Consider the following 26,870-nt stretch of genomic DNA (forward strand, 5'->3'; position numbering starts at 1 on the left):
ATAATTGATAAATTAAAAGCTCTACTTCAGGTCTGATCAGCCTCCTCTCTGTCTGTTGTCACTCTGGTCACAGAAATGTCTCTGAACAAGAAACACAAACCACAGCGGCTAATGCTACGCTCATCTTTGAGAAACTTAGCTTATCGCTAATCACTAAGTTAGAAAGCAGCCACAGATGAACCTGAAACAGTGTGGAAAACTATAATTAATAAAACCAAAAGATGCGGACCTTAGTGGACAATTAAAGTAATGAAATGGAGAAGGATTAAGAAAATAGCAAGAGACAGACTGATCAATCTCAGTGGATCAAAAATAAACAGAGGAGGTAATTTAATCACTTCTGTTTCTATTTTAATGAATTTGGACAATTGGGAGTCACTCTGGAAACATTTTAAGTCGTTTTGGATGACTTTTTGTAACATTTTTGAAGATTTTTTGAATCACTTTGGGAAAGCTTTTAATCATTTTAGAAAATTTTGAATCACTGAAATGTTTTGGGTAATTTTTGTCGCATTTTAAGTCATTTTGGACGATTCTGTAACCAATTTGAGAAATATCTGAGTCATCTTATTGAATTTTCATCTAATTTTAAGTCCTTTTGGAAAAAATTCTGTCTGTCGATCCCACATGAACAGAGGAGAGTTTAACCTATTTAATTCCATTTTACACATTCCGTTATAATCACCTTTACTCATGAAAAGTCTAGTTAAGAATGACAGGTTCTCTGCTGTCACATGCTGCTAAAACATTAAATTTACCATATATTGTTCCAAATATTGGGGAATCAACCTCTCTCAGTTGCCAATAATTGGCATTGGTCCTTAAAAATAACAGGAAACATATCAGTAAATCTGCAATTTGTTCATAACTGTAGGTTCAATGAAGATCTGACCATATTTTAAGCTAAATTTCTACACAAATGCAGACAATTCCAAAGACTACACACACTTTTCTTCTCGTCAGCTCTAAACCAGCAGGTTAGCTACATGCCAGTTTGAAGTTCAGTGCCTCCTCTTCTTGCTCCTCCAGGTTCTTGGTGGTTCTTCTGGTCTGTTCGGAGGCCATGTGTCCCAGCAGCAGCCTCCCCACCTGCAGCAGCAGCAGAGGAACCTTTCTCTACACGAGTACATGAGCATCGGCCTGCTCAAGGAGGCCGGCATCTCTGTGCCGGCCGGCATGGTGGCCAGCTCCTCGGAGGAGGCCTACGCCGTGGCCAAGGAGATCGGTAAGACATAAGGAGACGATCAGCAAGCCAAGCTTAATCGTCATGTTTACGTTTCTGTATGTCAGGACGGTGAAATGTTGATGTAAAAGTGCAAAAACAGTGTTTCCCCTGGGTTGAAATGGCTGTGAGGTGGTGGGGTGTAGGCAAGGGCCAAAGGCCCTTGCATCGGCGAGTGCTGCAGGCCCGAAGCAACTAGGGGGGTCCGGGGCCTGCCCCCCCGGAAAAATATAGAAAATCAAGATGCAAAATGGGGCATTCTGGCACAATTTGGAGCACATTTTGTTGTATTTGTAGCCATTTCCAACAACTAAATTAAATAAAATTCTCATGTTTCTTTTCTAAAAATTAGTGATAGGGAGAAAATATGACAAATATAAACCCATTTGTCCTTGTGATCAAAACATGTCAACTAGTCCAGTCTATTATATTCTGGTCAGATTTCCACAAGCCATTCCAAAATGCCACATCAGTTCTTATTACAAATTTGAAAAAGACGACAAAGGACTTGAATCTGGAATCAAGTGGTGACTTTTACTTTTTTTCTAAAAACAACTACATGTTAGGTACCAAATTCCCACTTCATTTTTATTTATAATAAAAAGGTTATGTCATGACCTTCATTTTACTTAAAAATGTGAAAGAAAACTTCAACTCTGGGTTAACAACTGGTTTACTGAAGGAGTTAGTTCTGTTTTCAAAACTGTTACCTTTGTGAACACAGAACTAGAATTTGAAGACAGAATTTGTTTTGCCATTGAATGATATAATTTCGGGCACTCTATAAATCATTTTATCAAAAGAAACTAGGAACTTTATATTCCGTTGAAATCATTTGTCTCGTTGGTGAGAACGGGTTTTGTCGTCCCTAAATGTTTTAACGGGAGCCATTTCTGCAGTCACTGTCCATTCGTATCGCCACGGACAACAAAACAGTAAGCACACTCAGTAAAGGAAGCGAGATCGATGCCTACGTTGCGTTGCTCACTTTATTTTGATGACATGCGATAGTTTTGATACTTAATTTGACATATGTCTGTGATACACACCTGCTTTTAGCCCCGAAAAATGAAACCATGGAGCGCTGCTGCTTCTTGTCCGTAATGGGGATGTGCCTGCTGTCTTCAGCCACGGCGAGAAAAGGCTGCCGTTCTGGCTTGTTGATTTCAGTGGTGAATATACCGGACTTATGTGTCAGTGCTTTCTAATATTTAGCATTACTTTTTTTTCCTTTCTTTTTTTTTTTTTTGGTGCGGACCAGTGAGGCGGCAATGTCGGCAAAATTGTATTGAGGCGATGGCCTATACCAGCGAGGCGGCCCGCCTCATCGCTCATATAGGAGGAGAAACACTGAAAAAGCAAAGTACAAAAGCAGATTTAGGTGGTAGTTTTTCTGCCTGCAGAAAACCAGAATGTGGTGCTCAAAGTTTCAAAGTGTTTTCTACGAGATTTTTGTGTTTTACTTTAAAAATGTGTGATTGTATGAACGCAATGACAGTATTTTTCATTAATTTCACTGCACAGCAATGACAAAGGATTTCTATTATATTACCTAATGAGTAGTTACACAACAGCAGTGATTTGGAAATTTTACACAAACTGTCAGATATGCAGGTGGCATACACTGACAAAGAGGAGGGAAAAGTGAAGTTTAGGGAACTAATTTAAGCAATAGATGACAATTAGTTAAGAATGGAGTGTTTAAAGTAGAAATATTTATGTGAAAGTAATGGCGAGATGTCATAAGAGATCACAAATGGACCTTGTGAGTGTTGCATAATTATTTATGATGCAGATTATTACAGATGCATTAATGTGTTTGTACAGAATTACAATGTTAGGTGAAATCTAAAACATTTTCAGTGCGATTGAAAACCTTTATATATAAATTAATATCAATAATCAGTGTTTCCGAGAGCCAAAGAAGATGTTTTTAAATGTTTTTTCTGCTTTACTTCATTAACATGCCGGTTCCCGATGTTCTAATTAGTACATTCTAGGTTTATTACACTAGCAACAGAATTAAATGCACTTTAATTAAATACTCTTCTGTTTGGAGGGAGTCTGCACAGATTTATGAAGGCACTTTTCTGTATTTTAGTTGTTTCCCTTTAGTGATTTATTACGCTGGATGTGTCCTATAGTGCTCATTAGTTTGTAATCCTGACAGTGAAATAAGGAAGCAATTTAACTGGAACTTTGACTCAAGGGAAGGTTCAAGGTCACAAATTCATTTCTCTTTTTAATATTCTATAATTAATCTGCAATCCTTTAATCTAGATAACAACCGACCAGAACTCTAACTTATCCAAGTATGAGAGGAGGAAAAAACAAAACATTATTATGACTTCTTTATTTTCATTGTACACTTTGCAATGACAATGAAGGATTTCTATTCTATTCCACAGTGAGTCAGTGATTTAGAAAATAAACAGAAAGATATGCAGGTGGCTTAAACTGACAAAGACAAGGAAAAAGGGAATTTTAGGGAACTGTTTTCAGCTATAGATGAAAATTAAATTAGGAGTAGTGCTTTAGAAGTAGAATTATTTATGTGAAAATGGGTGAAAATACTGAAATATCACAAGTGAAATGTCATGAGAGATCTAAAATTGACATTGAGTGTTATTACTAATGCATTAATGTGTTTGTACAAAATTATAATGTTGGTTGAAACACCTTAGGACTGAAAAAAGAGTTTTTCTAGACTGTTAGCAATAATCAGAATTAAGCAGAGCCCAAGGAGATGTTTTTAAATGTTTGTTTACAAAAGTACAAGATTGTCCACATGTAAGAAATGGAAACCATCCAATATTAGGCATTTTCTCTTTAAAAATGGTCCTGAATGATCAATAAATGAATACATATTGATTCATAAGTGGCTATATAGTATGTAGCAGCACAATATATTGAATTATACTCAATAAATAATGACTAAATACAGCTGTCAGACAGATGTAGCAGGGCAAAAAAGTACAATGCTTCCTCTGGAGTGGGGCATAAGTCGGGAATACTCAAATACAAGTACTTAGAATCTGCAATGAGTACAATACTTAAATGTGTAGTTGTGGGATTGTCTATTCTGTTATATGCAAGGGAAAAGAATCACAACATTCCAGTGTTCCACCTAACACTCGGCTGACTGTCCATTCCTGTTGCCGGCCTTTTCTGACCTCCAATGACTTTTAGTGTGTGTGTAAGTCGATACATGGCCTCCTCCAGCTTCAGTGGTATCAGCTGAGACTCAACCTGTAAGATTCCAGGATAGTTTGAAGTCTCAGCGGCCGTTAAATGGAAAAAGCAGCTCGTTTTATTCAACAATAATTAAACCAGTTCTGGAGATGTTACCTCTGTGGACGCAGAGCAGCTGGTCTAATGAGTAAATGTGCAGAGGAACAAAGAAAAACAGCAAATCATCACAATTTCTGGCAGCATGAATGATCTTTAAAACGCTTAATATTGATAAGTTTTCTTCATGTGTGTGTGCAGGTTCAAAGGACCTGGTGGTGAAAGCTCAGGTTCTGGCCGGTGGCAGAGGAAAGGGGACGTTTGAGGGCGGACTGAAGGGCGGAGTGAGGATCGTCTACTCGTAAGTAACCCAGCATCTGTCAAATTAAGGTAGACCAAAAGTTGTCTTGGCTCTTAAAGTCCCGCTTGATCTGGAGGCGCCTGTGGTTGCCATGGAGACAGCAGGTGCCGATCATTACCGCATAAAACGGCGCCTAATATCCAAGCAGCTGCTTGGTGTATTTGCAGTGCAGCTAAACAAGCCCGGGCTGTTTTAATAAAGGCGTCAGTCAGAAATAATTAAAACGGTCCGATTTCTTGTTGCTCACAAAGACAGTAGTTTTCCATGATGCATTTTTATTCACATTTTGAAGTATTACGTTGGGAAAAGTTAAAGGAAATGCTAAAATTTGTTTAATGTCTTCCGTTTTTTTTTTTTTATTGAACCTTTTGGAAGATGGAAATACATTTTGTCCCCTGAAATATTGAACATTTAACTCACATGAAGGATGAGCTGTTTCTTTTGTTGTTCATCTACTACATGAAGCATGTTCAGGACCAGATGACAATTTGAATATCTACAACTTTCCAGATTTAAAATATTTCCCGAAGGCTTCTACATTTTTCTCTAGTAGACAAAGATTGTTTATTTCCTGCTCTTGTTCTCCTCCTCCTCCTCCTTCTCGTTTTCTTCTTCTTGTTGTTCTTCTTCTGTTTTCCTCCTCTTTCTTCTTATCCTTCATCTCCTTTCTTCTTCATCATCTCCTACTCCTTCTTCATTTTCTCCTTCTTGCCCTTCTTCTTCTCCTCCTCCTTCTCCTTACTGTCCTCCTCCTTCATCTTGTCCTGCTGCTTCTAATTCCTCTGCTTGTCCTCCTCCTCCATCTCCTTCTGCTTCTCTATTGTCTCTTCTGTATTCTCAACTTCTTGTTCTTCTCCTTGTTTTTTTTGTTGTTCTGTTCTTCTTCTCCTTCTATTTCTGCTCTTTTTTTCTTCTCCTTAATCTTCTCCTCCTTCTCCTTGTTCTTCTCCTTCTCTTTTTGTCTTTTTCTCCATCTCCTTTCTTCTTCTTCTTGTCCTTCTTCTTCTACTCTTCCTTTTGTTCCTCTTCTTCTTCTACTCTTTCTTTATCTTTTTCTCATTGTTCTTGTTCTTCTCCTTGTTTTTCTTCTTCTCCTTCTCTTTCTTCTTCTTTTTTCTTCTTCTTCTTCTCCAAAGCTATTAATGGCAACGAGCCAAATTTGCCTTATAATTTTAAATGCGTTCACCTGAAACTCGTAAAAGTGGGTTATGATGCTGAGAAACTCATGCAGGCCGTCTAACAGCTGCTGCTGCTCCTCAGTCCTCCAACATCGACTAAATCATTTTTCATTGCTTTATAGCGCTAATGTGACATTCTCACATCTGTTCAGTTGAAGGTGTTTTTATGAAGCAATAGCAGCAGCAGAAAATGTTGTATTTGGTTATCAGAATGTTAATTTATCTTTAGGAAAATAGATCCACTCACAAACACTGCGTTATTTATTATCAAATCTGTGTCAATAGTTGTTCTCATACAAAGCCTTGGTGAACTGTGTAACCCACAACTTTCCTGAGTTTCTGACAGAGGCTTCAAAATGTTTAAATATACCTTCTGCAGAGGGAAAAATGTCTGATTTGACATTATATAACTGAGGTTCTGTGGACATCAGTGCAGTGCTTCATTAGTTTTAAATGGCCCAGCGGAGTGCTGGCTGTCAGACCATAAAATGTCGCCAGTGTGGCAGGAATATAAAGTAAGTAAGATACAAACATTAAACCTAATCTCACCTGCACTGGAGAAGCAAACATAAGCTGGACTGTTGGTGTTGTTTTAATTATTGCTCTTTAAAAGTCACGGCTCAGACAGCAGGTTTTTGTGGTTTTAGTTATCCACTGTGACACAGAAGTAAAGTGTTGCCCCGATCTCAGAAAGCAAAAACCAAAAGAGACATGAGGAGGTGTTAAATACACTATTTCATTATTAAATATGTGCTGTTTAGCAATCTGTGCCATAGTAATACTCTATCAGTACTGCTATAGCCTCTGCCATGTGCAACAATATTATTTTTTAGAGGTAGTACTTCTGTTTATTTTTAAACTTACACTGCTGCTCTAACACTGCAGATTCCCCACTAATAAATGCTTATCTTCTCATAAAAAGCCTTAAATACTCCACAAAAGTGTTAAATCGTGATCTATGGGCTGCTGTTGGTGGTAGTATTCTGAAATGTCTCCATACATCACCCCAGGCTGTCGGGGAACATCAGCAATCATCAGCTCGTATTGAATGAATGAAGATTTCATCAGCTCAGATGAATTAATAATTTCCAGTCTGTCTGTCAGTTTCCTGCTGCTTATTCAGGTACATATGTCGATTAATTATGTCATCTGGAACAACTGTCACAGAAGAAATACACTTTGGTCAAAGAACTCATTGGAAAAGTAATTAAAAAGGTCTTAAAAGGTATAAAAATGTTTTAAGTATTACCTGGCCTGTCAAATAAGAGCATTATTATGTAAAATCCACATATCGATGTTAAAATAATTAGTAGTTGTTGTTTTTTATTTTTTACTGATAAATGCATCCATGCACTTTCTGCTGCTTGATAATGAGAGAAGTGTTGACAGATGTCATATAAATGCCAATAAATTCATTTCACTTGGTAAATAATTCAAGGTCATTTAATCTCTTCATGTTTTATATTTTAAGCCAATGTGACACTGAAACGGGTAGTACATTTTATTCTTTGTGATAGGAAAGTATGAATTCCCTCTCCATCTTTCCTATCACTGAAAGCAAAAACTTATAAAAAAAATGTAAAAAGTGTTTTAAAGAATCCTAAATTTAATTAGGTGAACCATGTAGAGGCCCTGTTTAGTCAGTTAAATATTTTACATGTTTTTTTAAAGCAAAAAATACCAAAACATACGGGATTAAGCTCTTAAAATGTACTGATTTGATGCTTTTGTTTGATCATACTTGATAAGTATGCAAAGTTAATTTATTTGTGTTTTGCTGAACAAAGTTATTCTAAGATGTCATCTAGAACTAGCATTGTTTCTCACGTTTTTTTTTCTGATAGCGCATAAACAAAATGAATAAAAAAAGACCAGAAGGAAATCTGCAGAATTTAAATTTATTTTTTTTTTTTTGGCAAATTTTCAAGTGAGACACAATTTTGATGCATTATCACGATTTTAGGCTTGGAGTTGGTTTATTTTCCCAGTGGAGCTGCATACCACATGTGATTACGGACCATTAGAAAAGTCGAAAATCCAATGATTCTTGAGTTTTTATGGTTTCTGGCTCTAATAAATGGTGTAATTTGGACAATTTCATACATATCTATTGAATTTTTAAAAATATAGTGTCTTTCATGTGTTTAAATCATTTTAATCTGTACAGTTTTGAAGTATTGTTCACAGAATTGGTTGCAGAATCTCGTGCAAAACTGATTTTTAGGTTTTGGTGAACATAATTTTGATGGATTATCGCAATTTTAAGATGAGAGTGCGTTGATATTCCTGAAGAAGCTGATTAAGAACATTGAAAAATCAAAAATCCACCAAATCTTATGGTTTCTGACTAATAAATTATGTCATTTTTGTAATTTTTTTGCAGATTTTTATTTTATTATTTAAAGATAACGCATCTTTCATGTGTTTTTGGGTTCCAAGGGTTAAATCACTAATAATTTTGAACCATTTTTTAATTTCATCTTGGCAATCTATTTATATATTTTTAATTTTGCAGTATTTTTTTTATCAAATATGTTGCTTTGGGTCTCAGTGTCTCCGATTTGTTCTATACTGTTCTGTTTATAAACTGCCTGCAGTTCAGATGAAAAGTCCCTGAATTTTTGCCATGTCACTGTTGGTCTCAGCTGAGTCAGTCGGGGGTTTTACGATGTGCCAAGAAGCCCAGAATTTTCTGTTTTTACAGAAACTAGTGCAAAATTGCAGAACTTTCAGTTAAGTTAAGAATTAAGTGATGTTGAGGAGTTATCACAATTTTAGGCTTATATTTGGTTCATTTAGTTAATTTAGCTGTACACCACATGTGATTAAGAACCATTGGAAAGTAGAAACTCCCATAATTCTTCCTGTTTTTACAGTTTCTGGCTCAGATAAATCGTGGCTTTTTAAAAAATGTTTTATTTATTTACAGATAACTTGTCTTTCATGTGTTTTGGGGTTCTGAGGGTTAAATCACAAATAATTTTGAACCACTTTTCCGACAAAACAACTTTTGAACACTTGAGATGAATATTCTTAACAGACAAAACCAATCGATTCATACTTCGCAATGTAAGGTGTAGTCCTTGCAGTATTATGTGAAAGAGAGAAACCCAACAAAGCCAAAAATAATGCAACTAGTGGGCCCGATTTGTGAGATGATTGTTAAAAAAAGTTCTCTACAGTATGAAGTTTTTCAATTCAGTGCTGCAAAAAACAGAACTTTCCTTCCCTTCGTCTTTAGGCCGGAGGAGGCCCGAGACATTTCATCCCAGATGATCGGTCGAAAGCTGTACACCAAGCAGACCGGGGAGGCGGGTCGTATCTGCAACCAGGTGTTCATCTGTGAGCGCAGGTATCCACGCAGAGAGTACTACTTCGCCATCACCATGGAGAGGTCCTATCAGGTGAGAAGAACAACGACCTGAAACCAGATAATGTGATTCCATCTCACATCTTCTTCTGCTTGACCAGCTGTGATCGGAATGAAACCTCTCCATCAGACATTATGGATATTTAAAACAATATCTGTCTAATTTTAGATGATTCCCAGATAACTTTTATAAAAACTGATCCACTTTCCGTGCATTTTTTTGAGTTTAAGCGACTAGAAGAATAAATGTTTGAAGCGATAGCCATTGATGCGTTGTATACCGTTATTTTTTTTAGGTGAAACAAATGGGTTTAAATTCAGATAAATTTAGAAAAAGCATAAAAGATTTGACACCTTTTTTTAACCCTTATTTTTTTAACCCTTAGATCCACAAATGATTGGACCCTACACTCTTCCATGCGTGGGTCAAACATAAGAATCAATGCGTTTTTATGCCATTTTTGTTATTTTGGTTCAGATTAATCATTTGTATTATTGTTTGCATTATATTTTTGTCCACACAAGACCAATTTCATGTTTGAAATGTTTATTTTTCCCTTTATAGCAGATTTTGAACATTTTGATCATTGAAAAGGAAGAATATTCCACAGAACAGCAGTAGAAGAATGTCAACACACATTTTGTTGACATTTTTCCACTCTTCCTCCAAGTTTGTGTACTTCATCACCTCCTGTGTGATATTGTCAGTGATAAAGAGCTTGGAGTGTTAATACAAATATTAGGATTTCTTTAAAAGTATAAAAGGTAACTTGAAAATGTAAATGGACTAATACAAAAAAGCATGTTTTTTTTCAGGAATAGCTGGAATATTAATGAAGATATTGAAAGAAAACGACCTCACCGGGTCATTTTTTGACCCAGTTATGCATCTAAAGGTTAATATCAGTTGTGTTTTGGGATTGATGTGCTTATATTGTTTTATAGACTTTTTAAGATGCTCACATTTTTTTCTCCTTTTAACCTATTTTGCGCCAGTCCTTTCCATCACGATAAGGAAGCTACTTTTTGTAGAATACTGTATATATAAAAAGAGAAGATTTCTTGGAGGTAGAGGCAGCTGAGCACAGATCAGCAGTGGTGACTGTTTGTATCTGCACGTAAAAGCCTAAAAAAGGGAGCCGTTTTCTTGGATTTATGCTGAATTTAAAAGTAATTTAGATTTAACTGTGTTGTTAAATAGCAGCGCAACCACTGTCATTTTAAAACAGAAGACTTGCTCTTTAAAGCTGTGTTTGAACGACAATATCTCAGCAACTATTAAAGATAAAAGCCTGACATTTTCACTGTTATTCCTGATCATGTTATTGAGTCAGAATATGTAATATTGGACAAGTAGATCAAATAGCCTCTGATTATTGAAGAGTTGAATTGTGACAAAAATGAAGCATTGGATTAGACTTCTTTTCGGCATTATTTGTTGTGAAAGTTAAACAAATAACTTTTTCATCTGTGTGTTGAAGCATTTCATATCAAAAGGTATTTTATAGGTTTTTGGTTTGGATTATTGTGACATGCAGCGACATGAATTTAGAAAAATATCATTAGTTGACCGTTTTTGTGCTCAAAGATGAGACTTCTTGACACTTTCAGTTCTTGTTTCATACTTAAACTCAGCCACAATCAGAAATGTTTTGATCTTCTTGTCCAGTATTTCAGATTCAGAATCAATGACACGATGACAAATAACAGTTAGAATTTATCTTTAATAGCTGTCAAGATACATGGGATTTTAAATGACATATTAAGACTCCTCACCCCTTCTGCACCCCTAGATGGCAGCATAGTATCAAAGATAGAGATTTTTGTTCCAGCACATTTTACTGTCTGGTCTGAAGTCGGTGTTCTAGCTTAGATTCTCCCCAAATCCAGTGAATTAAATATAAAATTTAAATATACTAGATATTAAATATGTATTTAGCCAGACAGTTTAATTGAGATCAAGAGGCATAAGTACTGACAATGTCCTGAATCAGTCAAACAAACAGTAAATGCAAACAGCACAACTATCAAAAAGCAGACAAATTTTTAAAAATGTGTTTGTTCTGTTTTAAAAGAACCTTAAAACCAGTTCTGCTGAAGGTTGCGGCCACTTATTGCAAGATTTAAATGCAAAGAGATGATGGGACACTAAGTTAAGGGCATAAAGACGATTAAATTCCTCCCAGCTTACATAAAAGTTGAACCTTTTATGTCTACTCATCTCTGTTTGACATTATAACTTTTAAATGAGAAACTGTGCAACTGTCAACTGTTTTCAAACCTATTTTTCTTGTTTTGGGAATTTAAAATTTTGCTACTGGACAGAATTCTTACACTTTTTTGTTCTTTTTTTCGCTAATCCACTGGAACACACAAGACATGTTCTTTGGAAAGAACAAATCCGATTTAATTTCCCTGATAACTTTATTTTAGAGAAGTCACCATGGACATGTACATTACTTTGCAAGAGGCAATAAAACTAAAGTGAGGATGTTTCAAAGCAATTATGCCATGTTAAAGTGTATTAAATTGGACGAAAAGTACATGTGAAGTGTGGTGCAGAGTTCTGTTTGTGCTGCATAACAAGACAGTTACCATACATTATATATTAAATTGCTATAAAGAGGAAAAAACAGTGAAGATCTTCACTTGAGCTCCGTTTTCTTAGTGTTATAATCACGTCGCCTACAGCAAAGTAAAGACAAAAGAAACTCTTCTAAGGTGGGAGTCTTTGGAACAAAGATTCTCTAAAAAATCCCTGAAGAGTCACGATTCAAATGTTGCTGTGCTTCACAGTCAGCGCAATTTAAAGCCGAAGGGATTATTCTATTGTCAGGCAGCTGATGGTCAACTGATGTGATGCTCGATTCATTAATGTTTTGTGTCACTTTGCAAGCAAAACGGAGAAAAATTTGTTCTCTCCAGCTTCTCGAATGTGTGGATTTATTGGGTTTCTGGGCATTTTTTTCTTTATTTACTTATTTTTTGCTACTGTCACATTTTTGCTCCCTATGGGCTCATTTTTACTGCAATTTAAAGTCCTGCACCTCTATGGAAACAATGTCTTCTGTGCACTATGGCACCAATATAAGGCCATAAATCATAAACAGAAACTGCAGTTGATTTCTTTGGTTATTTATTTTACAAATACGGAAAAAATTGGAGTCAACATGTACGGCATTTTGGCGCTAGATGTTGCCAATACTTGGAAAAAAAAAGGTTGCTCTGCACACTGTATTTTACAACGTCTGACTGCATCCCATCTAGAAAGATGTTTCAATGCGCTGAATGTAACGTCCAACAACTTGCTCCTCTATAAGTAGTGGTGCAACGGATCACTAAACTCACTGATGGGATCGGTCCTTGGATAAAGAGTCACGGTTCGGATCATTTTTCGGATCAGCAAAAAAAAAAAATAACCATACGTTTTGTCTGTTTATTGTTCGATGTCACTTCAAATGTGTGGATGTGTTGCCACGGTCATATGGCTTTCTTATGCCACAGTGCCTACACACCGTCGCGTTTTTTTCCACTGACTTCTTTCCTTCGTCGTCATATTTGACAGGGAAATCAAAATGCTCCCATAGAGGGGATTTAAGTGTCGCGGGGCGTTCAAGCTCCTCCTTTCCTCCGCTGGCCATGTCTGCTCTCTTCCTTTCTCCGCTCGCCACAAGCTGCGTGCAGACGGAGCACAACTTTTTTTTTTTTTTTTTTTTTAAGAAATCGATCCGCGGGTCACATGTGTGCCGAACCGATGACGTCGATCCGAACGGATCACGGGTCAATGATGATCCGTTGCACCACTATCTATAAGCCTTTTTTAAAGCAATTTTGCATTATGTTATTGATCAAATAAGTTGTATTTGGGTCTCACTGTGTCTGATATTTGTTTCTATTTATTTCTGTTTTTACACATGTCCCTGAATTTTTACTGCGTCACCGTTGGTCTCAGCTGAGTCAGTTGTGTTTTTTCTGTTGCACGGAGAAGCCCAAAATTTTTTTGCTTTCACACAATCTGTTGCAAAATGGGTTATTTTTTGGCAAATTATCAATGAGACGTGTAGATTTAAGTGATTTTTATAAATTTTCACAATTTTAGGCTTATGTTTGGTTCATTTAGATGAAACCACTAGTCGATTTCTTGAAGTCTCCTGAATGTATCGTCCAACAGCTCTGTTCTGTTTATACACATTCTGCAGCTCAACTGAAAAGTCCTTGAATTATTAATATGTCACGTTTGGTCTCAGCTGATGACTGGACAACTACAGCAAATGTGATCAGGGAGACAGGTCGGAGAGTACTTGGTGTGTCATCTGGAAGGAAAGGAGATAAGGAGACTTGGTGGTGGAATAAGGAGGTGTAGGAGTGGATCCAGAGAAAGAGATTAGCTAAGAAGAAGTGGGACACTGAGAGGACTGAAGAGAGTAGACAGGAGTACAGGGTGATGCAGCGTAAGGTGAAAGTAGAGGTGGCAAAGGCCAAACAAGGGGCTTACGATGACTTGTATGCGAGGTTGGACAGTAAGGAGGGAGAGACTGATCTGTACAGGTTGGCAAGGCAGAGAGACAGAGATGGGAAGGACGTGCAGCAGGTTAGGGTGATAAAGGATAAGGATGGAAGTGTGTTGACAGGTGCCAATAGTGTGACGGGAAGATGGAAAGAGTACTTTGAAGAGTTGATGAATGAGGAAAATGAGAGGGAACGAAGAGTAGAAGAGGTGACTGTTGTGGACCAGGAAGTAGCAAAGATTAGTAAAGATGAAATGAGGAGGGCATTGAAGAGGATGAAAAGTGGAAAGGCACTTGGTCCTGATGATATACCTGTGGAGGTATGGAAGTGTCTCGGAGAGGTAGCAGTAGAGTTTCTGAATGGGTTGTTCAACAGGATCTTAGATAGTGAGAAGATGCCCGAGGAATGGAGAAGTGTGCTGGTGCCCATCTTTAAAAACAAGGGAGATGTGCAGAGTTGTGGCAACTACAGAGGAATAAAGCTGATGAGCCACAGGATGAAGCTATGGGAAAGAGTAGTTGAAGCTAGACTAAGGGCAGAGGTGAACATCTGTGAGCAGCAGTATGGTTTCATTCCAAGAATGAGTACAACAGATGCAATATTTGCTTTGAGGATGTTGGTAGGGAAGTACAGAGAAGGTCAGAAGGAGCTGCATTGTGTCTTTGTAGATCTGGAGAAAGCTTCTGACAGGGTGCCCAGAGAGGAACTGTGGTTTTGTATGAGGAAGTCTGGAGTGGCAGAGAAGTATGTTAGAGTGGTGCAGGACATGTATGAGGACTGTAAGACAGTGGTGAGGTGTGCTGTAGGTGTGACAGAGGAGTTCAAGGTGGAGGTGGGACTACACCAGGGATCAGCTCTGAGCCCCTTCTTGTTTGCTATGGTGATGGACAGGATGACAGACGAGGTTAGACAGGAGTCTCCATGGACTATGATGTTTGCAGATGACATTGTGATCTGTAGTGAGAGCAGGGAACAGGTGGAGGGGAAGCTAGAGGTGTGGAGGTTTGCCCCGGAAAGGAGAGGAATGAAGGTTAGCCGCAGCAAGACGGATTATCTGTGTGTGAATGAGAGGGACCCAAGTGGAAGAGTGAGGTTACAGGGAGAAGAGATCAAGAAGGTGGAGGATTTTAAGTACTTGGGTTCAACAGTCCAGAGCAATGGAGAGTGTGGAAAAGAGGTGAAGAAGCGTGTACAGGCAGGCTGGAACGACTGGAGAAAAGTGTCAGGTGTGATAGAAGAGTTTCAGCTGAAATGAAAGGAAAGGTTTACAAAACTGTGGTGAGACCAGCCATGTTGTTTGGTTTGGAGACAGTGTCCCTGAGGAAAAGACAGGAGGCAGAGCTGGAGGTAGCAGAAGTGAAGATGCTGAGGTTCTCTTTGGGAGTGACCAGGATGGATAGGATCAGGAATGAGTACATCAGAGGACAGCACATGTTAGAAGCTTTGGAGATAGTCAGAGAGGCCAGACTGAGATGGTTCGGACATGTCCAGAGGAGAGAGAGTGAATATATTGGTAGAAGGATGCTGAGTTTCCCACTGCCAGGTAGGGGGCCTAGAGGAAAACCAAAGAGGAGGTTTATGGATGTGGTTAAAGAGGACATGAAGGTAGTTGGTATGGGAGAAGAGGATGCAGAAGACAGGGTTAGATGGAGACAATTGATTCACTGTGGCGACCCCTGAAGGGAAAAGCCAAAAGGAAAAGAAGAAGAAGGTCTGAGCTGAGTCAGTCATGGTTATTCCAATTCACCAAGAAGCATGGAATTTTTTGTTTTTATAGAATTTGATGCAAAATTGGCAAATATTCAGAGATTTTGATGAATTATCCCAATTTTAGGCTTGGATTAGGTCAATTTTCCCAATGGAGCACATGACACATGATTAGAACTACCTTAAAGTAAGAAATCCAATGATTCTTCCTGTTTTTAGAGTTTTTGACTGAAAAATGGTGTAACTTGGCAGTTTTTTTTACATTATTTATTTTTTTGAAGATAATGTGTCTTTTTCTGTGTTTAAATAACTTCAATGTGAAGAATTTTGAACCATTGGTCAGACAAAACAACATTCAAAAACTTTAGAGGGGTTTTCTTTATGGATGAAGAATTGATTTCTGGAAAGAATTCACTTAATGTACCTTCTCAAAACTTGCTCCATTAGAAGCCATTTTTGTGATTTTGATGAATTTTCAGAAATGACTAAGAACTATTAGAAAGTTGAAAATCCAACGATTCTTGCTGTTATTGCAGTTTCTGACTGCTAAATGATGTAATTTGGCAATTTTTTCACACGCTTCATCTACTTTTTTTGAAGATAATGTGGCTTTCAGGTGTTTAAATCACTTCAATGGAAACAATTTTGAACCGTTGGTTAGACAAAACAGTGTTCAAAGATTTGAGATGGGGTTTCTTTATGGACAAAACCACCGATTGATTTCCTGAAGGAATCTTCTTCATCTACCTTCTAAAGTACCTTCTAAAAACTTGCTCCACTATGAGCCATTTTTGTCATTTTGATGAATTATCACAATGTTAGACATAGATTTGGTTCATTTTCCGAATGAAACTGTTCACTACATGATTAAGAATCACTTTAAAGTCAAAAATCCATTGATTCTCCCTGTTTTTATACTTTATAACTGGTGTAATTTGGGAATTATGTTTTATTTTTTTGAAGATAATGTGTCTTCCAGGTGTTTAAATCACTTCAGTGTGAAGAATTTTGAATTGTTAGTCAGACAAAACAGCATTCAAAGACTTGAGATGGGTTTTCTTTCTGGACAAAACCAATGGATTTCTTGAAATCTGTAGATTGAGTGCAACTGTACTTTAAAGTGAAGCCAGCAGTAGAGTTTTTAATGTGTAGTTATGTAACTTTCTGTTGTTGATCGGGTTTAGAAACATGCCTGATGAAACATTTTATGGCAGCAAATTTCTCCAGGGTGCTACAATGCAGGAGAAAGAAAATCAGAGTTTTGTTTTAAAATGTGAAGCTGCAATGATTTAATTAACAGGAGGAGCATTCAGTTAGCTGATTGAACAGGAGATAGTTTGGCTGATTTCATGAGCAGTTCCCAAAATCAGTGACTGGAGCAGCCATAATGTAATTGCTCACCTCCAGTAGACTCATAAATCTTGTCTGAATGAGGCTCACAGATTGAGAAATTGAAATAGTGCAGTAACTCTGAGCATTAAACCCCTCTTAACTCCCACTTGTGTCCCACAGGGCCCAGTGTTGATTGGCAGCTCGCAGGGGGGCGTGAACATCGAAGATGTTGCGGCGGAAAACCCAGACGCCATTGTGAAGGAGCCCATCGACATTGTGGAGGGCATTAAGATGGAGCAGGCTGTCAAGGTACGATCAATAGCAATCGACCCGGCACTGCAGTGCCGCCGGGAACAGTGCACCCTTCTCTGGCCTTGTGGAATGAAAAGACACAGACATAAAAGGACAACCACTGCAGCACACACTGTGAGGTGTGACGGCCCCGTGTGTGTCTGCCTGTTGGATGAATTGATAACAGCTGTTCTCTCTAAGGTGCTGGGAGTGGCCAGGAGAGATGATTGAGATGTGGAGCACCTGGGCCCGCTGCTCCACTTCTACTACAGTGCCTTGTGAAAGTATTCGGCCCCCTTGAACTTTTCAACCTTTCGCCACATTTCAGGCTTCAAACATAAAGATATAAAATTTTAATTTTTTGTCAAGAATCAACAACAATTGGGACACAATTGTGAAGTGGAATGAAATTCATTGGATATTTTATACTTTTTTAACAAATAAACTGAAAAGTGGGGTGTGCAATATTATTCGGCCCCTTTACTTTCAGTGCAGCAAACTCACTCCAGAAGTTCAGTGAGGATCTCTGAATGATCCAGTGTTGTCCTAAATGACTGATGATGATAAATAGAATCCACCTGTGTGTAATCAAGTCTCCATATAAATGCACCTGCTCTGTGATAGTCTCAGGGTTCTGTTTAAAGTGCAGAGAGCATCATGAAGACCAAGGAACACACCAGGCAGGTCCCAGATACTGTTGTGGAGAAGTTTAAAGCCGGATTTGGATACAAAAAGATTTCCCAAGCTTTAAACATCTCAAGGAGCACTGTGCAAGCAATCATATTGAAATGGAAGGAGTATCAGACCACTGCAAATCTACCAAGACCCGGCCGTCCCTCTAAACTTTCACCTCCAACAAGGAGAAGACTGATCAGAGATGCAGCCAAGAGGCCCATGATCACTCTGGATGAACTGCAGAGATCTACAGCTGAGGTGGGAGAGCCTGTCCATAGGACAACAATCAGTCGTACACTGCACAAATCTGGCCTTTATGGAAGAGTGGCAAGAAGAAAGCCATTTCTCAAAGATATCCATAAAAAGTCTGGTTTGAAGTTTGCCACAAGCCACCTGGGAGACACACCAAACGTGGAAGAAGGTGCTCTGGCCAGATGAAACCAAAATCCAACTTTTTGGCCACAATGCAAAACGATCTGTTTGGCGTAAAAGCAACACAGCTCATCACCCTGAACACACCATCCCCACTGTCAAACATGGTGGTGGCAGCCTCATGGTTTGGGCCTGCTTTTCTTCAGCAGGGACAGGGAAAATGGTTAAAATTGATGGGAAGATGAATGGAGCCAAATACAGGACCATTCTGGAAGAAAACCTGTTGGAGTCTACAAAAGACCTGAGACTGGGACGGAGATTTATCTTCCAACAGGACAATGATCCAAAACATAAAGCCAAATCTACAATGGAATGGTTCACAAATAAACGTATCCAGGTGTTAGAATGGCCAAGTCAAAGTCCAGACCTGAATCCAATGGAGAATCTGTGGGCAGAGCTGAAGACTGCTGTTCACAAACGCTCTCCATCCAACCTCACTGAGCTCCAGCTGTTTTGCAAGGAAGAATGGGCAAGAATTTCAGTCTCTCGATGTGCAAAACTGATAGAGACATACCCCAAGCGACTTGCAGCTGTAATTGCAGCAAAAGGTGGCGCTACAAAGTATTAATGCAAGGGGGCCGAATAATATTGCACGCCCCACTTTTCAGGTTTTTATTTGTTAAAGTATAAAATATCCAATAAATTTCGTTCCACTTCATGATTGTGTCCCACTTGTTGATTCTTGACAAAAAATTAAAATTTTATATCTTTATGTTTGAAGGCTGAAATGTGGCGAAAGGTTGAAAAGTTCAAGGGGGCCGAATACTTTCACAAGGCACTGTACTTGCTTCCTGTGATCTGTCTTGGAGTGGACGCTGGTTGCTCTCTGCTCCTGGCTCCTGGCGCCGACGCCTTATGCACCATTTATGTTCCTTTCTTCTGTTGAGTGCACTTTACAACACCTTGCACCATATTATTTCCACACAGCCACATATACACTACTGACAGTACAGACGAGACACACCTCATGCTTGCATTTATTCTTTGTTTATTTTACTTTCATTTGTAATAAATTGTTTGATCATTTTTGAAAGAGCACTCCTCTTGTCTTTTGTCATGGCCTTGGAGCCGGGTTATGACAAAATGGGGGCTCGTCCGGGATGCTTTGTTCCCGTTTGATTGCGTGAGTTGGTTTGTTTGAAGTGTTGCTTATTGGCAACAGTCAAATAATTTGTTGTGCAATTTGTTTTTGGTTGGTCGGGACTTGATTTGGTTAAATATGTTTGTGAGGAGTTTTTGCTTTTTGTGAATCTGTGATTTGTTTGTTTGCTGTTGTATTTAGATGGGAAGTTGTTAATTGGTGCTTTGTGCCGGCGAGAGCGCACGTGTGTAAAATTGTTTGGTGCACTGATTTTCTTTTGTTTCTATATTTACGTTGGCTTTAAACTAGGGCTGGCCCGAATAGTGGTTTCTGGCCTCCGAATATTGGGGCCCTATTAAAGACGAATATCCGAATATTCGTTCCGCCCCGTAACGTCCGACGGAGGGGGGAGGGGTGGGGGGTGGGATGGGATGGGGTGCGGCGCGGTAGTGGCGGCGGCGGCGGCTTGTGACACAGACGGCCCGAAAATTCGGATCGTTTTTCATTTTTAGAAAGTTCTGGCCAACATTTCCTGATGACAGATTGAACCCAGTGTAAACCGACCTTCATTGCCTTTGTTTTGTCTTCAGCAGAGGTCTTCGGCATCTTGTCTTGTGTTTATGCAACGAAGTGAAGTGCGACGTCAGAGTCGGCAGCCACCTGGCCATTCGGGTGGTGTTTACAAACACGAATGGAGGAGCCAAAATGAGCCGAAGAACACGGCGGGATGAGCCGAAGTGGGCCGAAGGCGCAGGGAAGAGACGAGGTCCGAATATTTTCGTCTGGGGGGAGGAGGGAGTGATCACATAGACATATGTGTATATGTTTGTGTGATCACATGATGAGATGAGCCGATAAGTGCCGATGTGGGCCGAAGGCGGAGGGAAGACAGTAACGCGGCATATTCTTTCTGCCCGGTAACGTCCAACGGGGGGTGGGGGGGCGAATATTCGGATACCAAATTAATATCCGGATAGTGCCGTAGCGAACGAATATCCGGATATTCGGGATATTTGGGTCCAGCCCTACTTTAAACATTTTGTTCTTTTTACGTGCATTTGTGGGGACTTTGGAGAGGAGCACAACTGATTTTGGCTGGTGATCAGGGTAAGTTGGTCATTATATTAATGCATGTTTGATTGTTTACTTACCCTGTGCACTCAGCGTTGATTTGCGGCTGCAGTTTTGTTTGCACATGTAGCAGGAGAGTCAGGTAAGGCATCCTCGTGTGTTTTGTTATCACATGGTGTGGAGTTTTCCCCTGTAGGCTGTAGCAGCGCTCCCCTTTTGGGTTCGTTGTGTGGGGCTTGGTAGTGCTGTGACGCATGCGGTTAAAGCTTTGCTTGGGAGCATGTCCATGGTATCGGGAGGGTTGCTGGCGTGCTAGTCGCCCAACCGGACCAGTGGTCAACGGTGCATAAGAACCCGCCGCTAGTCGTTGCATGAAGACTAGGGAGGAGTTAGATAGCGGGGTTTGGTTTATTAGACAGCGGGAGAACTCCATCCATACTGACTCGGGGTGATTCTCCGGACGCACACGGTGGCCTTGTGGTGCCTGACAGGTCCTGTTCCGGTGTAAAACTGTTTAATGCTGTAGCTGTTTTTGATTAATCCTCAAAATGTCAGAAGTTGAGTCATTTATTGCTTCTCTGTCTGAGGAGAATTTGGAAAACTGTACAATGGAACAGTTGGTGAGGCTCCGGTCCACTGTTATCTTGGGTTTTGGTCTGCCATGTGTCTCAGTTAAGAGGTAAGGAGTTTTAGTAGCATCAGTCTTGTTTCCCATGAGTTAATGCTTTGGTCATCTTTATCAGTCATCGCAACAACTTGATTAAGCTTTGGATTTAATGTGGTTGTTTCAACATTTGAGTCATTTGATGGTTGATCCTCAGGTGTGAGGTGTCAACATTTGTGTGTCGTGGTTGGCTACAGTGTGACATTTTGGATTGTGTGGTTGTTTCAGCCCATTTTTGTGTGTGCTGTCTTGGTTGATGCTGCATTGGACGAATGTGGTGCTACTTTCCTAATCGTTACAGTAACTGGGTTTGTGGCTGAAGGCCATGTAGTGTCCTTTTGGTTTTGTGGTGGTGGCAGGTCGCTTTTGGTTGGGGTTTGTTGAACACTTGTTACTGTTAGAGAACTAGTAACTTTGTAACACGTAGCATGAGTAAAGCTGAGACTATGTCAAACCGCAGTGATGATGACATTACAACGGAGGTTCCATCGCTGTCTGATTTTCCTCTGGCTGTGTCAGCCAGTGCGCTGATGCATGAGCAGCAGAATGATCCTTCATTAAAGGAAATGCTTGGTCGAGTTTTACCTGCAACTGAAGTAAACGCTACGGCCAGTGGCTACTGTGTGCAGGATGGCTTGTTGTTTAGGAAGTGGACGCACCTCGGCTGTGATTATGTTGGCGAGGCTATTTTCCAGTTGGTGGTTCCGGGCTTTGGTGCTGAATGTGGCACATGACGATAGTGGACACTTTGGTGTCAGGAAAACATATTTGCACGTTTCAAGACATTTCTTTTGGCCACACATAAAGAGAGATGTATCTGCATTTATAAAAACCTGTCGTGTGTCAGTTAACAGGGAAGCCGAACCAGATTGTGAGACCTGCTCCTCTTCAGCCGACACCAGCCGCAACTCTTCAGGCGCCTGAAGAAAGCTCACTATCTTTAAATCTCAGGCCTGCAGTTCCACAGCTGGGCTGCCATTTTACATATTAGAGGGACAGGTCATGGCAGATGCTTTGTCCCATGCACCTATGCCATGACCTCTAACCTGTAGTTTCCTTGATTGTGTTTTATTGATGCCTTGTGTGTGGTGGTGTTGCTGCTCTGCTCTCTTCTCTTAATTTGCTTCTCAGGTACCGGGGTTGCTGAGAGTGGACGGGGTAGTTTACGCGGCGCACTGTTGGGTGGACATAAAACATTGGATTTGTATTCATTCCTTGTTTAACACTGGATTTGGGGATTTTGACATTTATAGTTATAGATTATTTGGTCACTTTTGTTGGTGGTATGAGTATATTTTTGGTGGTCTGGATGGTTTGGAGCCGGTGACTCCCTTGGAGCCCCGACTTTATGGGGGGGGTGACAACCCCGTGTGTATCTGCCTGTTGGGTGAATTGATAACAGCTGTTCTCTCTAAGGTGCTGGGAGTGGCCAGGAGAGATGATTGAGATGTGGAGCACCTGGGCCCACTGCTCCACTTCTACTATATATACTTGCTTCCTGTGGTCTGTCTGCGGGCTGACGCTGGTCGCTCTCTGCTCCTGGCTCCAGCCGCCGACGCCCAATGCACCATTTATGTTCCTTTCTTCTGTTGAGTGCACTTTACAACACCTTGCACCACATCATTTCCACACAGCCACATACACACTACTGACAGTATAGACGAGACACACCTCATGCTTGCATTTATTCTTTGTTTATTCTACTTTCATTTGTAATAAATTGATTATTTTTGAAAGAGCACTCCTTTTGTCTTATGTCATGGCCTTGGAGCCGTGTTATGACAGAGGTCAGACAATGAACCCAAAGCCGTCAAACAAAGCCTGCAGCGTGAGCTACTTGTGTGGCGCCGTAATGCTTACGCAAATCAGTTTGAAGAGAGAATGGTTTTAATCTAGACTGCGGACGGCCAAGGCCTTCATTCACACTATAACGCACAAGTCTTTCACCTTTTACTAAAGACTTCCGTGGAGAGTGACTCCAACGAGTTTATCCTATTTTTGGCAGGCATTGCCTTCTGGCAGAGTCATATCTGTTTGTTGAAAGGAAAGGAGCTGTGCTTGACAGATTTTTGGGCGGTGCTCAGTGGAGCTTGTGTGTGGAGTCACCAGGCAGAAGCCACTAGTGCAGCCCGGTGAAAACAGTGCACCAGCACAAGTGAGAACTGCGCCAGGGGGCTGGGCCCGGGCAGCAAACAGTCATGGGTCATCGCTTCTCGGCCTTTTGGCTAAGATCAAGTGTAGTATCTGTTCTTATCAGTTTAATATCTCTGATATGTGCTCCATGTGAGGACTACATATTAAACGGATTTTTAGCACTGGGAGCTGAACCAGGGGCTTGCTCCTTTCACTCCACGCATCGACCCGGCATTGCAGTGCCGCTGGGGACGGTGCACCCTTCTCTGGCCTTGTGGAATGAAAAGACACAGACATAAAAGGACAACCACTGCAGCACACACTGTCCAGCAGCAACGTCATATCATCCGCGTACTGGGACAGCTTCACCTGTGTGCCCCCACTTCCTGGCACCAAAAACCCTCTGATCCCCTGATCCGCACGAATGGCCTCTCCGAGGGGTTCTATGTACAAAACGTACAGCAGAGGAGAGAGCGGGCACCCCTGCCTCACCCCAGAGTGTACCCCAAAAACCTTCCCCAGGTGACCATTTATCGTCACCATGCTCCTCACATTTGTGTACAAAGTCCGCAACCACCCCACAAAAATGCGGCCGAAACCCATCCTCTCCAACCCCCTGAACATAAAACCCCGGTGTACCCTGTCAAACGCCTTTTGCTGATCGAGGGCCACAGCCATTAGTGGCAAGTTACGGTCCTCTGACCAAGCAATTGCGTCCCGGACCAGCTGAAGGTTCCACCTCACCGAGCACCCCTTCACCCCACATGTCTACTCCACATGGATCACATGCGACAGCGCCGTGCCGAGTCGGTCCGCAAGGACTTTTGCTAAGAGCTTGTAGTCCACACACAGCATAGTCAGTGGATGCCAGTTCCCCGGATCTGCCCGGTCCCCTTTCTTGTATAGGAGGGAGATAACCCCGGTGGCCAAAGATTTCCCCATTCCACCACTATGCAGCACCTCATTAAAAACCTCCAACACCTTCGGCCCTAGCACATCCCAGAAAACAATGTAAAATTCCACTGGAAGCCCATCAATACCGGGGACTGTCTTTCTCCTCATCCGACGGAGCGCAGCCTCAAGTTCAGTGAGTGAGAGCAGGGCCTCCATAGCCCGTGCTATGTCGCGTGGCACCCGCCGAGTGAGCAGGCCCAGAAATCCCTCAGCCCCGTCCTCGCCAACCTCCCTCCCCTTAAAAAAAGCCCGATAGTTGTCGATAGAGACACTCACCATTTCACTCACGTCTGTAGTGAGCCGTCCCTGGGCATCTTTAACTGCAGTCGGAACTTGTTTCTGTCTGCACGAATTGAGCTGAAAAAAGCCGCAGAGCACGCCTCCGACTTTTCATGCTGCTCTCTCCGCGACCGCACCAGATGTGCGCGAGCGTCTTGTTCATAAAACTCCCTGAGCCGAGACTTCAGGGTGTTGCAGACCTGTAGGTCTACCTCACCCCTGCAGTTACCCCTGGCATATTCCACCTCGAGCTGTTGCTGCAAAAGAGACAATCGTCTTCTTGTTCTCCTCTTCCTAGCCTTGCAGTACTTCAGGCAAAAGCGCTTGAAGCGCTCCTTTGCTATTTCCCACCATGCAGAAACCCCAGAGCACATGGGTCTGAGTTCCAAAAGGCCCCTAAAAAAACCACAAGAATTGCCTTCTGAAAGTAGCCTCCTCCAACACGCTGATGTTAAGGCGCCAGTAGCCAGGCCCAAAAAGAGGCAGAGACGAGCCTACCTGAAACAATAGCCCATGGTGATGGGTGAAGCAGACAGGGAACGCCTTGCCTGCCAACAAACTTAAAGACCCCGAAAAAAACACGTAGTCCAGACGCTTTACTACCTCACGCTAGTTGTGCCATGTGGGTCCGTCGGCCGTTGGCCGGACTGCCTTACCCCCATCCACCAAACCATGTCCCTCAAACAACCATGATATGTATCGCTCCCCGGCCATGCTCGACCCCCCCACTCCCCAACTCAACATTAAAATCACCCCCGACAATGACCTGCCTGTTTGTGGCGAGGTGGGGTTCCAGCAGTCCAAAAACCTCCTGCCTCTCTACTGGAGTTTGTGACCCGTACACCACAACGATCCTGAGCTTCAGTGACCCCCACGACACATCAGCTCCCAAAACCCTCCCCTGGGAAATATCCACAACATTGTCCACTTTCATGGCCCTTGATCCAAACAGAATCCCAACCCCAGTAGAGTGAACTCCCCCAACACTCCAGACCGCAGCCCCCCTACCCCACTCTTGCATACAAATACCCTTATCCCTGACATCCCGTAAGTGGACCTCCTGCAAAAAACAAAAATCTGCTCGAAAGGAGCCCACATAATCAAAAAAGACCCTCCTTTTAACAGGGTCCCTCATGCCCCTCACATTCAACGACATTACATTAAAAGAACCCATATTTGACATCAAAAAGAAATAATCCTGGCAATAAAAAACCCCTATTGATCATACAGGTCCATGCTGTCCATCTGCTCGGCCCAGGAAAAGGGCACAGTATTCGGCGAGGACGACGGCCTATTGGGTCCCTCATACACATCGTTCCCCAAAGGTGAAGGAACCATCGTAAGGTCCGGGGTAAGTTCTAGTTCCAATTCAAATCCTGGCGTGAGCGGGTCCTCCACGCCAGCCTCAGACTGTTCTTCATTCAACCCTTCCCCCTCTTGCGTTTGTCCCTCTTCAGCCCCTGCTGCGCCTCTTACTGCTTGACCGGGCCCTCCGCCCTCACAACCCCCCACATTCAACCCACCAGTCTTAACTGTCTCTTCCCCCCTTGACCTCTTGCTGTGCAGGCCCTGTTCAGCAGGAGGACCCGCATCAAAGGCCTGCGATCCTCTACGCACTCCTTGTTTCACCTCAAGTTGGACTGGGACAGGGGTAGCCGCCGGGGAAACCACCCGGAGGCCGTCCGAGGTCGATGGGCCTCCCCCTTGATCTCCCACAGGGACAGCCACGCTATTCCCACTTCCTGCAGCACACTCTCCCTCCCTGGAAGCGCCGGCACTCTTCGAGGCTCCCTCTGGTCTCACACCTCTGGCAACCTCTGCAAAGGTCCTCGCACGGATCAGGCAGTCCCGGTACAGATGTCCTAAGCCGCTGCAACCATGGCACGCCCTCGGCGCACTGCAGTCCTTTGCCTCGTGTCCTCCCTGCCCACAGAAGCGGCAACGGTCTCCGGCACACGACGTCTCTGCATGACCCGACTGCCGACAGCGGCGGCAGAAAGCAGGTTGCCATGCATAGTACAAGTAACCCCTGTCCCCGCCCCACGGGCGGGTGCTTAAGTTCGTTGGGCCCGTCTGGGTCAGCCTTCAACAGCATCTGAAACTGCCACCTGCTCATCCAAACTCCCAAGGGAGCGTGGACATACCTTGCCGCCGTCACCACCTCCCCGTACTGACTCAGGAAAGACGAAATTTGCAGGTCAGTGACAAAAGGGTTGTACATATGTACAGTAACAACCTTAAAATTCGGCCGATCCAAATTCCAAACCTTATACAAGGCGAGAGGCCACATTGATGCCGTGTTCCTGCATCGCTCTGCTGCTCGTTGGTATAACTCTTCTCCTCTCCACGTGACGTCAGAAGCCTTGACCTGGGGGTTCCACTG

The 26,870-nt window shown here is 41.8% G+C and overlaps 1 protein-coding gene and 2 non-coding genes across 4 annotated transcripts in view; all 3 read left to right on the forward strand.

Moving 5' to 3' along the window:
• LOC110959563 (succinate--CoA ligase [ADP-forming] subunit beta, mitochondrial) overlaps positions 1-26,870 on the forward strand; it is a 333,454-nt gene that overhangs the window by 6,377 nt on the left and 300,207 nt on the right. For both annotated transcript variants that reach the window (XM_051958846.1, XM_051958845.1), the window contains exons 2-5: positions 1,030-1,225; positions 4,712-4,811; positions 9,231-9,393; positions 17,088-17,216. In XM_051958846.1, the coding sequence (XP_051814806.1) occupies positions 1,030-1,225; positions 4,712-4,811; positions 9,231-9,393; positions 17,088-17,216 (588 nt within the window). The remainder of the gene's footprint in view (positions 1-1,029; positions 1,226-4,711; positions 4,812-9,230; positions 9,394-17,087; positions 17,217-26,870) is intronic.
• On the forward strand, positions 23,033-23,145 carry LOC127537315 (U5 spliceosomal RNA). The gene has a single exon (XR_007946908.1). It is a non-coding gene; the product is annotated as a U5 spliceosomal RNA (small nuclear RNA).
• Positions 23,327-23,519, forward strand: LOC127537344 (U2 spliceosomal RNA). Its single transcript, XR_007946935.1, has one exon. It is a non-coding gene; the product is annotated as a U2 spliceosomal RNA (small nuclear RNA).

Source organism: Acanthochromis polyacanthus, chromosome 14 (assembly GCF_021347895.1).
Source record: "Acanthochromis polyacanthus isolate Apoly-LR-REF ecotype Palm Island chromosome 14, KAUST_Apoly_ChrSc, whole genome shotgun sequence".
Classification (NCBI taxonomy): Eukaryota; Metazoa; Chordata; class Actinopteri; family Pomacentridae; genus Acanthochromis; species Acanthochromis polyacanthus.